Source organism: Aphidius gifuensis, linkage group LG6, assembly GCF_014905175.1.
Source record: "Aphidius gifuensis isolate YNYX2018 linkage group LG6, ASM1490517v1, whole genome shotgun sequence".
In the NCBI taxonomy this organism is placed as follows: domain Eukaryota; kingdom Metazoa; phylum Arthropoda; class Insecta; order Hymenoptera; family Braconidae; genus Aphidius; species Aphidius gifuensis.
This window is the reverse complement of record NC_057793.1, coordinates 1,919,518-1,938,040: the sequence shown is the minus strand read 5'-3', so window position 1 is coordinate 1,938,040 and position 18,523 is coordinate 1,919,518. Positions and strand designations below refer to the sequence as shown.

Here is an 18,523-nt window from a genome sequence, read left to right as displayed (position 1 = left end):
CGGTTTGTCTCACTTTGATCTTCATGAGGTTTTATTTATCTGTCTTTGCGGTCTTTGTTTACGTTGATGCGCGCGCATTAAACAACATTGGGATATTTAAAAAAAATACTAGAAAAGAGTTGGAAATTTGATTTGTACTCTATTTTTTTTATAAATAATATTTATTTTTTTTTTTTTGGCATTTTTGTTTAAATAATTGTGAAAATTATTAGAGGATATTGTTGTACGCATGCGTGCTGCGCTCTGCCTTACTCCGGACACTGTCACCAGGTAGCGCGAATTTGACACTCGAATTTATCCGAATTAAATTCGGATTTGATCGGAAAATTTTTTTTTTTTTTTTTTGCGATATGGCGAAAATTGAATGATGCGCGCGCGATTTTTGTTTTTTTTTTTATTTTCGCTTAGAAATGGACAAAGGAATCAATGCTTAGAAATTTTTTTTTTTTTTGCTGACCATATGGAAATTTAATTATGAAATTATACTTACTGTTGTTATTTTCAGAAAAAAAAAATGGAATTTTAAATTAAAATTTTGTCAATAACACAAAAAGAAAAAAATGAATAATTTTCTTTTTTATTTATTCAATATGTATCTTTCTCATCTTTTTTTTCTTTTTTTTTTTTTGTATTTTTCTTGATTTTTTTTTATAAATTTCAAATATATATATATTCCTAGGAAAGACAAAATAATAATAGCTTAAACATGAATTGAAAAAATGAATATTTTTTCATCTGATAAATTTTTCTTTTCTAAGTTTAAAATATTTCGAAATTATTTCGAATAATTTAAACAAACAAAAAAACACATTTAAAAAAAAAAAAAAGTAAGAAAAAAAAATCATGGTCAAATTGGTCTACCATTGTGTTTGAATAATTTTTTTTTTTCATAGTTATTCTATTAAAAATTCTACCCCAATTAAGGCAACTAATTTTTCATTATTTAAAAAAATCATTATTTCAATTTTAAATACATTTTAATAGCAAAATAAAAACAGAGAAAAAAAAAAAAAAAATAAAGAAAATAGTAATAATATTTATAGAAACAAAATTTGATTTTTTTTTTTTTTTTTCTTTCTTTTTTAAATGACATAAAGTATATGTATAATAATATATATTCATATATATATTTTTTATATATAATGTAAAACACTAATATATGGTTATTTTTGTTTTTTTTTTTTTTTTGTTTTTTTTATCTTTAATCTTGTTACAAGCCTTACATTGTAAATTAGAATATAATATGTATAATTTTCATTTTATTTTCTTCATCTTCTTCTCTTCTTTTTCATCTCCATTTTTTTTTTTTTTATTTTTTTTATATATACTCTTGTAATAAAATTGATTACTTGATTTTTGCATTTATCATTAATTTTCATTATTTATTTTTTTTTTTTTTTTAAACCTTAATAACTTAATTCCTAATTATTATTAAATTTTTTTTTTTATTTTCTTTTTGTATTCTACTATCCCCAGACATAAAAAAAATTATTTCACCATGAATATTCGTCGCTCTCTAGAATTTAACTCAGCAAGTTCGTCAATTAGTTAACAAACTTTTTAATTATTTATTTTTTTCATAATTACAATTTTTATAATCCTAAAAATTTTCACATATGCCCCATCGCAGCACTTATAAAAAAAGAAAATAAAAATAAACAATGTTTTGAATACTATTGTACTTTTTTTTTTTACTACACAATATTTAAAAAATATAATTATAAATTCATATAAACAATTTAATAGAAAAAAAAAAAACTACAAACACAAAAATTTATCGAAAGAAATAATGTCGAACTCGCTGAGAAATATCTTGTTTTTTTTTGTTTATTTATATCAAATCAATTGTTCATCATTAAGATTAGTTTTTTTTTAAATCTTTTAAATTTTTTTTTCTCATTTTTATAATAAATACAACTAATCGTGTAGAGTTAGTACAAGTGAAGTGCGTGCAATGATGTTTGCAGCATGTGCAATAATTGAGTGTGACTCAATTTTTTTTTTGTTTCATTTGTATTTCAAACATCAGAAAATAGAATAATTTTAATTATTACTATTTTATTTAAATTATTAATTAATTATCTTCTTTTTTTTTCTTTTTTTTTTTATCTACTTGTAATCTCACTCTCACAGTGAAAATATAAATTTTAATATTAAAAAATATAAAATAAAAAAAACATTATTATTATTTTCACATGGTGGCGTTTAGTTGTATTGCTTTAGTATCAACATTACACGTTTGTTGTCCCTGCTGCTGCTGTTGCTGTTGTTGTTGTTGCTGCTGCTGTTGTTGCTGCTGTTGTTGTTGCTGCTGTTGCTGTTGATGTTGTTGTACTTGTTGTTGTACTTGTTGCTGTACTTGTTGTTGTATAACTTGTAATTGAATTGTTTTTGTATCAACAGTGCATGCTTGTTGTTGAACTTGTCCTTGTGCTGCTTGTGCAGCAGCTTGTGCAGCTTGACGTTGTTGTTGACGTAATATACTTGGTGGTGGATCCATATGTTGACGTTGATGTAATAATAAATGATTTTTTTGGAAAAATGCTTTACCACATTTATCACAAACATGTGATCTAATATGACAACTACCATCAGTATGACGACGTTGATGTTGTGATAAACCATGTTTTTGAGCAAAACCTCTACCACAATCACTACATATATGAGGTTTTGGTTTTGGTCCACTACCAGCTGGTGGTGATGTTTGTGTTGCTGATTGCATATGTGATACACTTGCTGTACCAATTGGTCCATTCATCTGTTGATTAAATTATTATTAAATTAATAAATATACTATTTTATTTTATATCATAAATATAAATTTATTTACCATTATAACTTGATGTCCACCAGTTGAATTTGGTGTTAAAAAGTGTCCAGGTGTTGGTTGTCCAAATGCTGCTGCTAAACCACAAATATCTGTTACAATATTACGGTCACCAGTATGTAGCCTCAAGTGTAATTGTAATGCTTCACGATTTGGAAAATCTAAACCACATTCTCTGTGGAAAAAAATAAAAAAAGGAAAACATTTAGTTGATTGATTAAGAAAATTTATTTATTAATTTATTTAATAAAATATATTTACCTGCATGTTAAACTTTTTTCATCAGTTTGTACATTATGCATTTTCGAATGTGCAACAAGATCAGCTTTTCTTGGAAATGCTTCACCACAAACAGTACATGCAAATGGTGTTTCACCTGTATGTAATCTCATATGTGCAAGTAATGTTCTTTTTTGTAAAAATTCTTTACCACAAACAGTACATGAATGTGGTACTCTACCATGTAATCTTCCATGATTAACAAGTTCAAATTTACGTTGAAATGTTGCACCACAATCAGTACAAGCAAATGGATGTAAACTACCATGAAATCTTGAATGCATTGTTAAATGATCTTTTTGTGAAAATGATTCACCACATTCACTACATACAAATGGTCTTTCACCAGAATGAAATTTACTGTGTGTTACAAGATGTCTTTTAAGTGGAAATGCACGTCCACATTCTTGACAAACAAATGGACGTTCACGTGTATGTACACGTGTATGAGTTACCAAATGATGTTTAAGTGTAAATGATTTTTTACATTCACGACATTGATATGGTCTTTCAGCTGAATGTAATAATAAATGTGTATGTAAACAATGTTTATGGGCAAATGATTTACCACAATGTATACATGCATGTGGTCTTTCACCAGTATGTACACGTGCATGAGTTGTTAAATGATGTTTTAATAAAAAACTTTTACCACATTCAGAACATGAATATGGTCTTTCTTTTGGTACACGTGATTGATTACCACCAATATCTTGTTGTTGATGTTGTTGATCTTGTTGATGTTCATCTTGTTGCTGTTGTTGTTGTTGTTGCTGTTGTTGTACTACTTGTGATGAATGTTGTATTTTTATTATTTTTGTATCAATTTGATTTGCTTGATTAACATGTGTTAATACATGTCCACCAACAAAATTACTACCATCATTATTTTGTGTTATATTATTTGTACCACTTGCACCTCCAGATGCTGCAGATGCTGCAGCACGTTTCATTAATATTTCATTACATTCTTCAACTGTTAATTGTAATGGACCAATTGGTGTCATAAAATTTTTTGACATTACATGTTTTGTATCACTTGTTGTAAATACAAGTGCATTTGGAAATATTTGTGTTGAACCAGTATGTTGTGCATCACAATTACAACCACTTTTATCACATGTTATTTGAAAAACATCATGCTGTTGCTGTTGTTGTTGCTGTTGTTGTTGTTGTTGTTGTTGAGGTTGTTTTTTACCACGATTATGAGTTTGATTGTGTGCTCCAGAATGATGACTTTCTTGTGTACCACAATTAGAATTCATTGTAAATGTTTGTCGTCGTTGATTACTATTATTACTATTACCACCACCACCACCACCAGCTTCAGTATTATTACTATTATTATTATTACTACCACCACCACCACTACTTGCAGTACTACCTCCACTAGCTGCACCACCAACAATAACAATTTTACTGGGTTTAATGTCAAGTTGAATTTTTTGTGATGTTCCTTGGTCTTGTTGATTATTATTGACACCAGTATACGTTATGTTATCAGATAATTCACTTTGTTGTTGTTGTTGTTCACGTGTTGATTCATTTGGTTGATTAAATGATGACCACGCGTACCCAAAACCAGGAGTGCCGGCATTGCCAGGTGTCGTGCACATATTGGTCAGGGTCGCGTGATCCTGATCACTCTCTGTAGCCACTTCAAGTTTATCTGTTGTATCTAGACCAGGTGATGTTGTCGTTGTTACTGTTAATTCATCGTCAACAACACCACCAGGAACAACGACCACATCCACATCCGTATATTTTAATTGATCTTGATCTATATAAATGAACCCGTTACGCTCCAGATTAATAATTTTTAATGTACTTTTATCACAAATAAATTACCTCCCTCGCTGTCCCTATTTACAGGGACTCTCTCTCTTAACTATTTATCTTTTTTTTTCGTCAACTATTGTTGTAATGCAAAGTCAATTTTTTTCTTTACTTTTGTTGATGGTTAAAAGTTATTATTTGTTTTTTGTTTGTTTTTTGTTTTGTTGCTATTTCCACGTTTTATTATTTTGTTCTTTTTTCACCTTGATGGTTTCATATCTGTTGAGCTCTTGTTGATCATTAAAATATCAAATTTTATATTTGAATATATATTTTTTTCAATTATTTGATTCCTTTGAACTTCCAGATGACGATGATGATGATGATGATGAACTTTTATTATGGCTTCTAGGATTTCGCGGGTTTATTGCTTGCTCCTAACCAACAAACTGCACAATGGAACGTTATTATTATTATTATTTTTTATTATTATATTATTATTTTATTAATAATTAAAACTATTACGAGTTATCCTTAAATGCGTAATGGACGTTTAATTGTCTTTCATTAAATTGATTTCAATTTTCTTTGATTAGCTGGTGTTTTTTTTTTTTCTTCAATAAAAAATACTGCCAATGTATTTAATTTATTTTTGTTCAATTCAAATCACTAATTAATTAATAAAAATATATTTTTTAATTAAAAAAATAAACAAATGTAAATAATAGTATGTTTTTTGAAAATATATACAAAAAGAATAATATTTAAAAATAATAATGTGTGTGTGTTTTAAAATTCAGCAAGTTGATGCAGAATGGAGTAGAATAGTGTAACACCAATACCACGAAACACAGACACACGACTCTAATATGAAAAAGAAAGAGAAAAAAAATGAAGTAAAAAAAAAAAAAAAAAAATTATTAACTTTTCTCCACGTTGAGAGTATTTTATCGTTATTTTTTAATAATTTTTTTTTATAATTATGAAAAATAATTTTAAATCTTTTTTTTGGACACTTGTTAATTATTTGTTTTTCATATAAAAAATTGCGATTATATATGTATTATTGTTATTTATTTTTTTAAAACTTATTTACTTTTTTTTTTTTTTGTTAAAATTGAGAGGGGGAAATTTTGGAGAATCGCGGCGTCTCACAACGGCAACTCTCTACACAGGCACACAAGTGTGATGGAGGGATTTGAGATTAAAAAATAAAAAAAAAAAAAAAAAATGACAAAAAAAAAACGCAAATTAATAATAATAAAAAGATTAATAAAAAATAAAAAAAAAAAAAAAATTTTTTTTTTTAAATAAAGACTTATTCTACCTACTTGGTAACGCGACACTCCCGCACAAACATTTTTTTTTCTTTTTTTTTTTTTTTTCCTCTCTTTTTTTTCCTTTTTTAATATTTTTTTTAACACAGCATTGTCGTTATTATCGTTTCAAACAAATGAATAAATATACAGTAGTTGTATTAATAATTTAAATAATAATAAACGATAATTATTTGTCGTTTGTACGATGAATGATATTGTTGTTATTATTTAAAAAAAAAAAATTGTATTATCGTAATTATTAAAATTTTTTTTATGATATTCACCTCACATACAAAATAAGAGCCTCAATGTATCGGCCATTTTATTTGTAAACTACCCAAAAAACAAGCCTGCCAATTTAATAATGTTTTTGGAGGGAGACCATCAAAATGGACACACACTTTTATATCAGCGTCCATTAATTTTTTTTGTTGTGGCAACATTGTTATCAACAAAAAACTCACACAATCAACCATTTTTATTTTTTCATATTATTTAAAATTGTAACATGATTATTAAAAATTAATAACAATTTAAATTAATAAACAATAAATAAGTTTATATTTTTTTTTTTTTTTTTTTATGCAAATTTTATGGAGTTTTTACGGTAAAAATTTAATTGTTGGTTTATTTTGTTTGACAATGAGTCACGTGGTTTTCATACAGTGTTTATATTGACCAATTAAAATTCGATAAACAAATTCAATACATTGTTGAGTGTTTACATTGGTTTATACATGTATTTCCGAATAATTCTATTTAATCATTCTAACACATATTCAAATAAAAGCATTTTTTTTCTGTTGAAAAATTTGGAAAAATTTATGGAGCAAAATTTTGTCTCTTTTTTTTGTTAATAAATTGTTAAATTAAATAAATCATTAAAAATTAAAGACATTAAGTGTGATTAAATTTTGAAGAAAATTTTTATAGTTAATTATTTAATTGACAATTGAGATTTATATTGAGGTTTAAGTTGATTTGAGGTTAGATGACATTGATAAAAAAAAAAAAAAAAAAATGGGTACGTAATTTATTTATAAATAAATAATATATTTATTGATAAATAAAATAATTAATAATACTTTTATTTTTGATAGATGATGAAAAAGATGAATTAATCACTGAATTTAAAGCTTCAGTGGATAAAATGTGTTTATTAATGAAAAAAGATCTGGATGTGAAAAATGCTAGACAAATTTTTTCTATATTTGAGGATTATATTGAAGAAAAAAAATTATTGATGTTTAAATTGATTGATGATGATATAAATGATAAGTTAATTAATGTTGATCATCTTTTTAATAATGGAAAAATTGATATTGCACAAAATGATAAAGATGCTGACAATATGCATGATATAAATTTTGTCAATGTAAATGATATTAGTGTCTCAGTCTCTTTGTTAGTAGATGATCATGACATTGATGCTTCCAATATGCATGATGAAACATTTTTAATGAATAGTGATGAGCAATCTTCTGTCAATTGCAAACGTATATTTTCTATTCATGATGATTCATTTGATCTCGAAATTCATACTGATACAAGACATGTAACATTTGAAGAAACCATGTTGTTGTATACTTATGAAAATGATGATGATGATGAAGAAGAAGAAGAGCAAGAGGAAGAGAATGAAAATGAAAATAAAAATGAAAAAGAAAAAGAAGAAAATGATAATTCAAATAAAAAAATATCTAAAAATTATGGAACTAAAAATGATAATTTGAATAAACCACAAAAAACAACAAGATCACATAAACATGACAAGGAAAATGAAAATTTTTTATTAATAAAAAATAAAAAAAGTAATAAAACACCAAAAAAATCAAATGATAATAAAATTGTGAAAAATATAAAAGGAAAAGAAAATAATAAAACCAAAAAATCAGAAAAAACTATTGTAACACGTTCAGCTTCTTGTGAGCGTTATAACTTGTAAGTACAATTATTAAAATTATAAAATATTAATTTAAAAAATTGAAAAAACTTGGTAATAATAATTTTTATTTTATTCTTTATTCAGGAGACCAAGAGTTTAATTTTCTTCATTGGTAAAAAGTTTGATGATTTATTTTTACTTTTGCTGGCACTCTAAAAGTCATTAATATTTTTCATCAATTTAAAAAAGAAAAGCAGTTTATTATTTATAGTTATTTAAAACATTAAACTTAAAAAAAAATTAATTTAATAGAGGCAGGATCCTCAGAGTAATTTAAAAAATATTTTTATATAAAAAAAAACTTTAGAATATTTATTTAATAATCATTAAGAGAATTTAATTTTTATAATATTCCATTAGAAACATCTGATTTTATCGACATAAAAAATAAAGAAAAAAACCAAGATGACTAATAAATTTAAAAAAAAATAACTTAATAATTGTCTTTTTATTTTTAAACTAAAAAAACATTTCTTCTTTAAAATTTATTCTAAATTTTTATCAACAAAACTTGTTAGATAGTTGATAAATCATAAAACCAAGTTAAAAAAATTATTTAAATAATCCGTAAATCTTCAGGGTTATAAATAAAAATATAAATTTTAGAAAAAAGTAAATCTAAATGATAGAAAAAAAAAATTGGCAATATGCCATCTGCTAAAAAATTCATTCAAGAATTATGTCATCGACAATCTTTTTATATTCACATAATTTCTCCAGAGAAAAAAAAAATCAAAACCAAGATAAAAAAAATATAATCATTGAAAAATTTCTACGTGGAAAAAAAAAATTTAATTTAAAAAAAATTAGAGCCACTTTGAGTGTTGCTAAAAGCCCAGCAAAGTCTAGCCACGTTACATATTTATTTCTGTTGTTAACACATCAGATTAACACAACAAAAAAAAGTATATAATTTTTATTTATTATTATTGTGTTTATTGTTAATTTTCATTCTGTTGAATTTGAGGGAGAAAAAATAGAAAACCAATAGACTCTGAATGAGTCTACTGACGAGACATGAGGGGTTGATTTTTTTATTTTCTTTTTTTTTGTCATTTTACTATTTTTTCCAGTTTTATTTAATTCTTTTTTTTTTTTTCTGTTGAGGGGGTGGTGTTAGGGGGTTGAAGGAAAATGGAGCATGTAGGTAGCGAAGCGTAAAGGCGATACCGAGTGTCATGGCCATCGTCGAATGAAAAAAAAAAATATATAAAATCATCCGATTTCGACCCCTAAAAATAACCAGTATATTCCCCTCAACGATTTTTCAGTATTCCCAATTGAATCATTTGTAATGTATCAATTATCATGTGAAGTGAAATGCATCGTGTTGCAATTTGTTATTTTTTACAAATAATACAATTTTTTTTTTTTTTTTAAATTAATGATAAATATATTTTATTTATATATTTTAATGAAATAATAAAATAAAGCTAATTCATATTTTATTTATTCATTTTTAAATAGAAAAAAAGAAATTTTTATTTAAAATTATTAATAAATACATGATAGTATTACAAAAAGGAGCTTTTTTTTTTTTCAAGATAACAGGTGGTTTTTTTTGTCCTTCAGACATATCATCACTTTATTTTTACTTTTTTAAAAATTTTTTTATTTTTTTGTATTCCATTATTCTTCATTGACAATGAATGTATATTTTTTTTTCCTTTTTTTTATTTTTAGACTGTTTCTCTTAACTTTCACCAATAAAATCAATTCATTTTGACACATCTCTTTTTTTTAAAAAAATAATAATAAAAATACACAATATATCTTGTCAAAAAAGAGATAAATTAAATTTTAAAAATATCATTTTTGATATTAAAAAAAAGTATATAAAATTATAGGTTTATATTTTAATAACCACCCGTTGATTTTTCTATCGTAATAAATAACATTAATTTATTCAAAATAAATCAAATAAAAACAATGAATATATTCTTGATAAAAATACAAATAAAACAATAAATTTCCATATTTTTTTTTTGACTACAACTCTTTGTCAAATAAATAATTTAAATAATAATATTTTTTATTTTCATTATAAATATTTATCAGTGCATTAAAAAATTATTGTAAATAAAAAAAAAAATTATTTGCATGTATTTGATTCGACACCAAATATTAATAATGCTTTTTGTAATATTCACTTGGGAAATTCACTGGGAAATTTACTTTGATCATTTGCACATAAATAAACATCATCCCCTTTAAAAAAGAAAAAAAATCCATTAAGATGAGTATCTACTTATCGTCAAATAATCTTCACCATTAAGCTCATTTTTTTTTTTTTTTCTTTAAATGCCCCATCACAATTTTTACTCCATTTTATACTTGTAAAATTTTTTTCTTGTCAATTTGAATTTTACAAAGTGGCTAGGTCATATAAGGGATGAAAAAATATAAATTATTTTCAACCCCTTTATAAAATTATGTAATTTTGCACTTAGTACAACAATTATAAAAAAAAAAAAAAATAGCAATGTCTGAAGTACAGCTTAAAAATTGTAATTTTGAAAAAAATTAATGATGAAAAAAAATAATTTTTTATTTATTATTATTGCTTAAACAATAAAGCTATTTTGCCGATTATAATTTTTTTTTTCTATACAATATTTAATTTGAAAAAAATTGATGAAAAAAAAAATTTTATTTAGGTCAACAGCTGGTGATTTCTATTAGTCCTATTAATAATGCCATGAATTTCAGGCAGATTGTTTAATTTTTTTTTTTTATTTTTCATTTATTTAATTTTCTTTTATTCATTTCGTTTTTTTTTTCTAGGAATTGTGCCAATTTATGTGTTGGCAGAGAGTTTAGAATTTTTACGATGTCAAATATCTAAAACTTTTTTTTTTTTTAACATTTTTTTTTTTCTAGACAAACGATATTATTTTGGGCATCAACTGATGATCTTTTATTACATCATTAGACCAAGAAAAAGCATAAACAATTGCAACAATTAATCGATGTAAAAAAAAAATAATAAAATAAAAATTTCAACGATGATTGAATAAACATCTGTCGAAATTTTAATTGTCAATGGTCTTTTTTCATTGACCGCCTTTTCAATGTCCATAAAATTTTATCAAGAATTAAACTTACAAAAGAAAATGAATAAGAAAAGTCAACGGTTCTCTCTTATAATTTATTTTCTTTTTTTTTTTCAAGAAAAGAAATATCGTGTCGAGTGGAAACTAACAAGGTGAGAATAGCTGAATTGTGAAAATGGCATTTTCTATTGTACTCCCCATTCAACACAAAGTTACGACAGGTTTTCAGGATAAAAAGAATAATCATAATAATAATGATAATAGTAGAAAAATAGAATGAAAAAAAAAAATATATATAGGTATATAAATGCTAAATTATATTCAAGGGGCACTCAATTGTATTTGGGGTTCTAAAACTTGAGGGTTCTTCAAGTCATGTACTGTTATAAACGACACTCACTCAACAAAAAAATATATAAAACCAAGTATTTAATATTTTTTTTCAATAATTTACTTATTACAATAAAATTATTTACCTTTCAATTGAAAAGAAATAAAAAAAATAAATATAGAAATCACATATTTACTTGTTTTAAAATTCGAAAAAATATATTTTCTATAGAAAACTTAATATTTTCGAAATTGAATTATTATTTTTTTTTATTAATATTTAAAATTATTATTCATAGATTTTTGGTAAATTAAGATAAAATAATATTGAGTTATCAATACCGACAAATAATATGTAACTGTTTTTATTTTTATTTTACTTTTAATCATTTACAGAAATAAAAAAAAATAATAAATATATTTATGGGATTTTATTTGGACTGGCTAATTAATTTTAACGGTTTTTTTTATAAATATTTGAATGGGATGAGAAACCCTCAAGAAATTCCTTGAGATATCTCAGTCACCTCCCCCATAAAAATATAAAAAAACATATAAATTTTTACCTTTGAGTCATCGAAATAAACCCAGGAGGTAAAAGAAAAAAAAAATCGAAATCTTGATTTTATTTTTGTCCCTTAGAAATTTTTTCTATCTATATATACCTTAACAGGTGAGAAAATAAAGATACCCAATTATCATTTGACACTTGATAAATCTAATCATGACAAAAATTAAATTTTAAAATATTTAAAAACCTAATTAACTTGTAAAATAATTAATTGACAATTAAAAAATTTATTTCGATATTTATAATGAATTGATGACGAATAAAAAAAAATACTCACATGAGTAAAAAGCTAATAATTAATTAAAATATTATATCAACAAAATAATTATAATAATTAAATTTATTTTTTTTAAAATGCAAAGTAATCAATTACCCGTATGTTTGCTGCAACCCAGCGAATCCGAGTTCCAGACAAACAAAAGTTTATCTCTGTGGTTCCTCTTGAACGCGTTTAAAAAAAAAAAAAAATTAAATTAAAAAAAAAAAACCGACCATATCGGATCTTGGAAGTTTGCCAATTGACGTTACAAGTTCATCAAAAATAAAAAGTCTTAAATATAAAAAAGAAGGAAGAAAAAATAATTGAAAAAATTAAATTTTTATAATTAATGTTGATGATTAATGTGTTAATTTAAAAATAATTCATTGACGTGAATATTTTTGAGTAAATTTTTAATCATTATAATCATTTGACCGGGATGATCTTCCCAAGTTGACTGAATGATAAAAAAATGAAAGAAAAAAATCATATCAAAAAAGAAGAATAACAAGGAAAAATAATAATTAAAGTTTTTATGATTTTTCATAATCAAAAAATGAATTTAAAAAAAAAAATTTTTATACAGTTTGACGTGTAAAATAAATGTATTTACATTAAATAATTTTATCTTTGATCTATATGTGTAATATCGGGTGTATCATGTGAGGGAATACAGGACATTAAGTGACAAAAGGGAGAAGGTAAATGACTAAAAGGGCTAAATGTTACGACTTGATGTACCATGTCTTTCATAGACATAAATTTATTTGTTGTATTCTCAAGAGACACTGGGGACACGTATCAAAATAACTACTATCTCAATAATAATAAAATATAAATATTCTTGCATATGTTAAAAAATTATTTTTATTTATTTTTTTTTCATGAGAATTAATCAATCACAAAAAAAATTTCATATGATTTTTAATCAAAAGAAAAATTTATCTGCAAAATTAAACAATAAATGAAAATTTTTATTAATAAAAAAAAAAATTAATCATTAAAAAATATCGTAATTACAAAAATAAAAAAAAAAAAAAATTGATAAATTTAATTTTAATTTAAAAAATATTTGAAAAAAAAAAAATTTATTTCTTTTTTTAAATTAACAATAAAAATATAAATTTATGAGATAATAAAAAAAAAATTTCATCAAATCTATGTGTCATAAAAATTGAGGTAAAAAAAAAAAAAAATAAAAAAAATTTGTACCTTGTATCAGGAAGGAAAATGATGAAAACGTAAATGAGAAATATATAGAGAGGGGGGATTGGATTTGCCAAAGCAGACACCACGATTCGAGATATATTCAAAGAGGGACCAAAGGGGGGGTTGTAAAAAATGAATTAAAAAATAAAAAACTAAATAATAATAAAAAGGAAAGAAGGAGAAATAAATGTAGTGGGGCTAAAATGTTCTGGGATTCGAATTGAACGACTCGTTCTCGTATTTTTCTCACTTATTCACTGAATGCTTTTTGACTGGATAACCAGTGAGCTTAACTTACTCAGTTTTAAAATTTTTTTTTTTCTTTTACTTTTTAAAGGGGGTTGTAAAAGTTACCTCATTGTGAATTTAAAAAATTTTTACCAACAATATCAATTATTTGAATTTGAAATTTACAATAAATTCTATTTTTTTAAATTTTTTATATTTTTATTATTATAAATTTATTTAAACAATTTATAAATGAAAAAAAAATAAATAATTAGGTTTATGTATTTATTTAAATTATTACAGTAAATTAATTGGTTATTTTATTTATTTATTTTAATGAAAATAAGTGAGTTTTATTTATAATTAAAATAATATTTTTATTTTTTTGTAAAATGTTTTATAATAATTTGATTATTGTGAATAAAAGTGTGGTGATTGTATTGTTTATATTACTGACAAATAAAATTAATTGTCAATTTTTAAATTTAACAAATAATTATCATAATTTTGTGATAACTAAAATAAACAATGATGAAATTGAAAGAACAATTAAATGGCAGGGAATATGTGCACGTGAAACAATCATAAATATGGGGTAAAAAAAAACAATACATAAATCTCTTAAAATTTAATTAAAATATTTTTCTAAAAAGTTTAAAAATTCATTTTGTCTATTTTTCATTCATTTGTGATTTTTTTTTTAACATTAAGGTAGTTTCTTTATCATCTGTTTTATTTCTCACGGAGATTTTACAAGTAAATCCTCACCACAAGCTTTCACCAAACTTGAAAAATTCAAATACCTCAAAAAGCTTTTTTTTTTTCCCAATTCAAAAAGCGCAGGAAAAAAAAAAAAATATCGAAATCAAAAGCAGAAAAAGAGCTTCATTTATAAAACAAATAATTTGTTTTTTTATTTTTCAAAAACAATCCATTGTTGTATAGATAAAAATGATCAATCACAGAATTAGTGAAGAGTAGTATTTAATCTACCGTAACTTAATCATCAAAAGAAGATAATAGTTGAGAAAATAAAACGAAAAAAAAAAGCTCGTAAAATTAATAGTCATCTGTTGATAATGTTCTTCTTACTGTTTTTGACAATCGAAATATTTCGATAGTTTACAACTCCCAATACTTTCCTACAGCTATTTAAATTATTAATGAATTTATTTCTTACAGAAACACAAGTATAGCACTGAGAGAAGTGTCTATAAAAAGTGGTGAAAATTTACAATTAATTTATGAAAATAACAATCTAACAGAATGCCTAAAATCAAATTCAAATGGAAATAATATTTGTGAAGAATTAAATAGTAATAGCAGCATTACAAATAATAAAATAAATAAAATAGCAAATTGGATTACATCAATACCATCAATAATAGCAAAATGTAAAAAGCTTGAATCAAATATTATGATTAAAAATGAAATAAAACACAGGTAATAAAAAAAATTATTCTAAATATAATTATTGGTAAATGAAATTAATGAATTTTATTAAATTATTATAGACGAAGTGAAAGAAGTTTACAACAAATGGTTATTGCACCTGGTACTAAATGGTGTGGTCCACATAGAACAGCATCATCATATAAAGATTTAGGTGGACTATATAATGTTGACAGATGTTGTAGACGTCATGATCATTGTTGTCGTTCAATACCACCATTTTCACAACGTTATAATTTTTGGAATTACATGCCATTTACATTGAGTCATTGTGGCTGTGATCAAAGGTAATTATTAATAGTTGAAAATAATAATTTTAATTGATAATACACAGTTTAAAAATAATAAAATATTTGAGAATTTATATTTTCTATATTTATCTATTTTTAATTAGCTAATTAAATTTAATATTTATATTTTATTATTTTAAACTGTGAATTAACAATTAATAATTGACGATTAATTTAATGTATATGAAAAAAAAAAAAAAAACAGGAATGATAAAAATATGGACAATAATAATATTGTTAATAAAAAAAAAATAAAAGTACATAAAATAAGAAGAAAAAGACGTGATATATTTATGATACCTGGTACACAATGGTGTGGTAAAGGTAATCGTGCAACAAAATATACAAATTTAGGAGGTTTTAGTAAAGCTGATACTTGTTGTCGACGTCATGATAAAGCTTGTCCATTTTATATTCCATCATTTGAAACACGTTATGGATTATTTAATTGGGGATTATCAACAGTTATGCATTGTACTTGTGACGAGCGGTAATAAATTAATTGAAATTATTTTTTATATTTATTTTTGCACGTCTTTTTGGATATTTTTTATTTTATTTTTTTTTTTTTAAATAAATTTTTGGATTGATTTTTAATTTAGAAGAATTTTTTTGATAGTAAAAGATATTAGAGATAATTTAAATTTATTAGAATTTATTGAGTATTTATTGTTATTAAATTTGAATTTTTAAATTTTTAACAATTAATTTTTTTTGGCTTTTTAATTGATGATTGTTTTCTTCTATTTATTTTTATTTTTTTTTATTTGTTGCAGTTTTAGAACGTGTTTAAAAATGGCTGGTACATCATCAGCAAATTTTATTGGACGTATTTTTTTTAATATTGTACAAACAAAGTGTTTTGTATTAAAACCACAAAAACATTGTGTAAAACAAAGCTGGTGGGGTAAATGTGAAAAATATAAATACAAAAAACAAGCACATTTACGTGACAATGTTTTATATTAATTAAAATATATATTTTATAATTTTTAATAATTTTAATTACCAAAGAAATATTGCTAATTTATTTTGAAAATAATATAAAATAAACAAGACTAAATAAATGAATAAATTTTTCCAAATAGTTTATATGAAAAATTAATAAAAAAATAAAATACTCAATTTAAATTTTTATTCAGTCTTAAATATAAATAATAAAAAAGTATTTAAAATTAATAATTACGCATAATAAATTATTACCTTAAATAAACAAAATATATTTTATAATAATAATTGTAAATAAAAATTCCGATAAAATCTAATTAAAACTTTAATAATTCCAATTTTTTTTTTGTAATTTATTAATTACTATGATGAATTAATATATTATGTAATTAATTTCATTTGTAATTTGTTAGAATATATGAAAATTAAAATATAATAATTGCAAATTATTCTGTAACATAATTTATTTATTAAAAACTAAATAAAAAAAAAAAACATTCCTAAACAATATAAATAATTAATAAATATTTTTAAATTTCAGATAATATTATAATAATTAAGTTACTAATCAACTAATCGATAATTTCTTGTTTTTTCTTTTCAAATTTTTCCAAAAATAACCGGTTATTTCCCGCGAAAAAAAAAATTCAAAATGGCAGCATCCATGGAATCCTGTACTCAAATTTCATTGTTGTTTTGATCATTATTTATTTTTCTTTATTGTGAATAAATAATTGTTTATTAATATATAAATTAGCTAAATAAAATATCAATAAACTTACAAATGTTAAAAAAAATAAAAATCAAATAGGTAATTAATTTTTTATGAACAAAGTAAAACCAATACAAAAATTTATAACCTCAAAAAAGATAATGTCGTCGATGATAAAAAAAAAAACAATAACTGGAAAATTACCATGTAAAAAAATTGAACTTGATCTTGGTATCACATTAAAAGGAGGTCAAAGTTTTAGGTAAAATAATCATTCAATAATTAATTTACAATTTATAAATAAAAAAAAAATATTTATATATTGACAAATGATTGTTTTAAAAATTCTCAAAACTGTAATATTTATTTTTAGATGGAAAGAAATTTCAGATAAAAAATACATTGGAGTATTTGACAGTAACATTTGGACTCTTTATCAAGATGAAAAAACAATTAATTTTATTGTTCACAATACAACAATAAAAACTCCTCTTGAAGCTAAAAAAAAGCTTGAAAAATATTTTAATCTTCATTTATGTCTAGAAGATAATTTAAAAGATTGGTCAAAACGTGATGATAAATTTTCAAATTTTACTGATAAAGTTGCTGGTGTTAGAATACTAAATCAAGATCCAATTGAAAATGTATTTTCATTTATTTGTAGTGCAAATAATAACATAATAAGAATAACAAAAATGATTGATAGATTATGTTTTAATTTTGGTGATAAAATTGATGTAATTGATGATGTAGAATATTATGATTTTCCAAAAATTGAAAGACTAGCTGATGACAGTGTCCCTGACATATTGACAAAAGAAAATTTTGGCTATCGTGCTAAATACATTCATAAAACAGCTGTTAAACTTGTTGAACTTGGTGGCATTGATTGGCTTGATAAATTAAAAAAATCAAATGGTGAAAAATATGATGATGCTAGATTAAAATTACGTGTACTATCTGGTGTTGGACATAAAGTTGCTGATTGTATTTGTTTAATGTCACTTGGTCATCTTGAATCAATACCAGTTGATACACATGTATTTCAAGTTGCCAAACAATATTATTTAACTGAATTAAATCAAAAATGTAAAACAAAAACACCAAGCTTAACAGTATCACAAGAAATTAATCAATATTTTCGTGATCTTTGGGGTGATTATGCTGGCTGGGCACAAACTGTTGTATTTTGTTCAAGAATAACAAAAGATGATACACAAAAAATTGATAAAAATAAAAAATTAAATGACAACAACAACAATATTAACGAAGAAAAATCAATTCAAAAGAAAAGAGCCAAAAAAATGTAAATAAAATTAATTTTA

At 23.2% G+C, this 18,523-nt stretch overlaps 3 protein-coding genes across 6 annotated transcripts; 2 read left to right on the top strand and 1 right to left on the bottom strand.

Annotated features, from left to right (window-relative positions):
• Positions 1-1,471: 1,471 nt before the first annotated feature.
• LOC122858752 (zinc finger protein 37-like) lies at positions 1,472-6,578 on the bottom strand. Of its 4 annotated transcripts, none has more exons than XM_044161861.1 (4): positions 6,486-6,578; positions 3,089-5,331; positions 2,831-3,002; positions 1,472-2,758 (listed from the first exon to the last, which is right to left on the bottom strand). In XM_044161861.1, exons 2-4 carry the CDS (start codon positions 4,720-4,722, stop codon positions 2,192-2,194), a joined length of 2,373 nt encoding a protein of 790 aa, XP_044017796.1. In that variant the 5' UTR covers positions 4,723-5,331; positions 6,486-6,578; the 3' UTR covers positions 1,472-2,191. The 4 variants fall into 4 exon arrangements, with proteins under 4 accessions (XP_044017796.1, XP_044017800.1, XP_044017798.1 ...); XM_044161865.1 differs by having other exon boundaries at positions 6,210-6,536; XM_044161863.1 differs by having other exon boundaries at positions 6,214-6,536.
• Positions 6,579-14,157: 7,579 nt separating this feature from the next.
• On the top strand, positions 14,158-16,507 carry LOC122858750. Its single transcript, XM_044161859.1, has 5 exons — positions 14,158-14,391; positions 14,979-15,239; positions 15,311-15,535; positions 15,744-16,028; positions 16,315-16,507. The coding sequence occupies exons 1-5, from the start codon at positions 14,189-14,191 to the stop codon at positions 16,505-16,507; spliced, it is 1,167 nt and encodes a 388-aa protein (XP_044017794.1). The 5' UTR covers positions 14,158-14,188.
• An 817-nt stretch (positions 16,508-17,324) lies between these two features.
• Positions 17,325-18,493, top strand: LOC122858751 (N-glycosylase/DNA lyase; the record flags this gene model as incomplete). The annotated part of the gene is made up of 2 exons (XM_044161860.1): positions 17,325-17,460; positions 17,572-18,493. Coding segments are annotated over exons 1-2 (1,023 nt in total), but the record flags the coding sequence as incomplete, so codon positions are not given.
• Between the last annotated feature and the right edge of the window lie 30 nt (positions 18,494-18,523).

Coding starts and splice junctions, on each gene's coding strand:
- LOC122858752 (XM_044161861.1), bottom strand. CDS start 4,722: ATGTGCACGACACCTGGCAATGCCGGCACTCCTGGTTTTGGGTACGCG. Junction 3,003..3,088: donor GAAAAAAGTTTAACATGCAG/GTAAATATATTT, acceptor TTTTTTCCACAG/AGAATGTGGTTTAGATTTTC. Junction 2,759..2,830: donor GTGGACATCAAGTTATAATG/GTAAATAAATTT, acceptor TTTAATCAACAG/ATGAATGGACCAATTGGTAC.
- LOC122858750 (XM_044161859.1), top strand. CDS start 14,189: ATGTTTTATAATAATTTGATTATTGTGAATAAAAGTGTGGTGATTGTA. Junction 15,240..15,310: donor AAAAATGAAATAAAACACAG/GTAATAAAAAAA, acceptor AAATTATTATAG/ACGAAGTGAAAGAAGTTTAC. Junction 16,029..16,314: donor CATTGTACTTGTGACGAGCG/GTAATAAATTAA, acceptor TATTTGTTGCAG/TTTTAGAACGTGTTTAAAAA.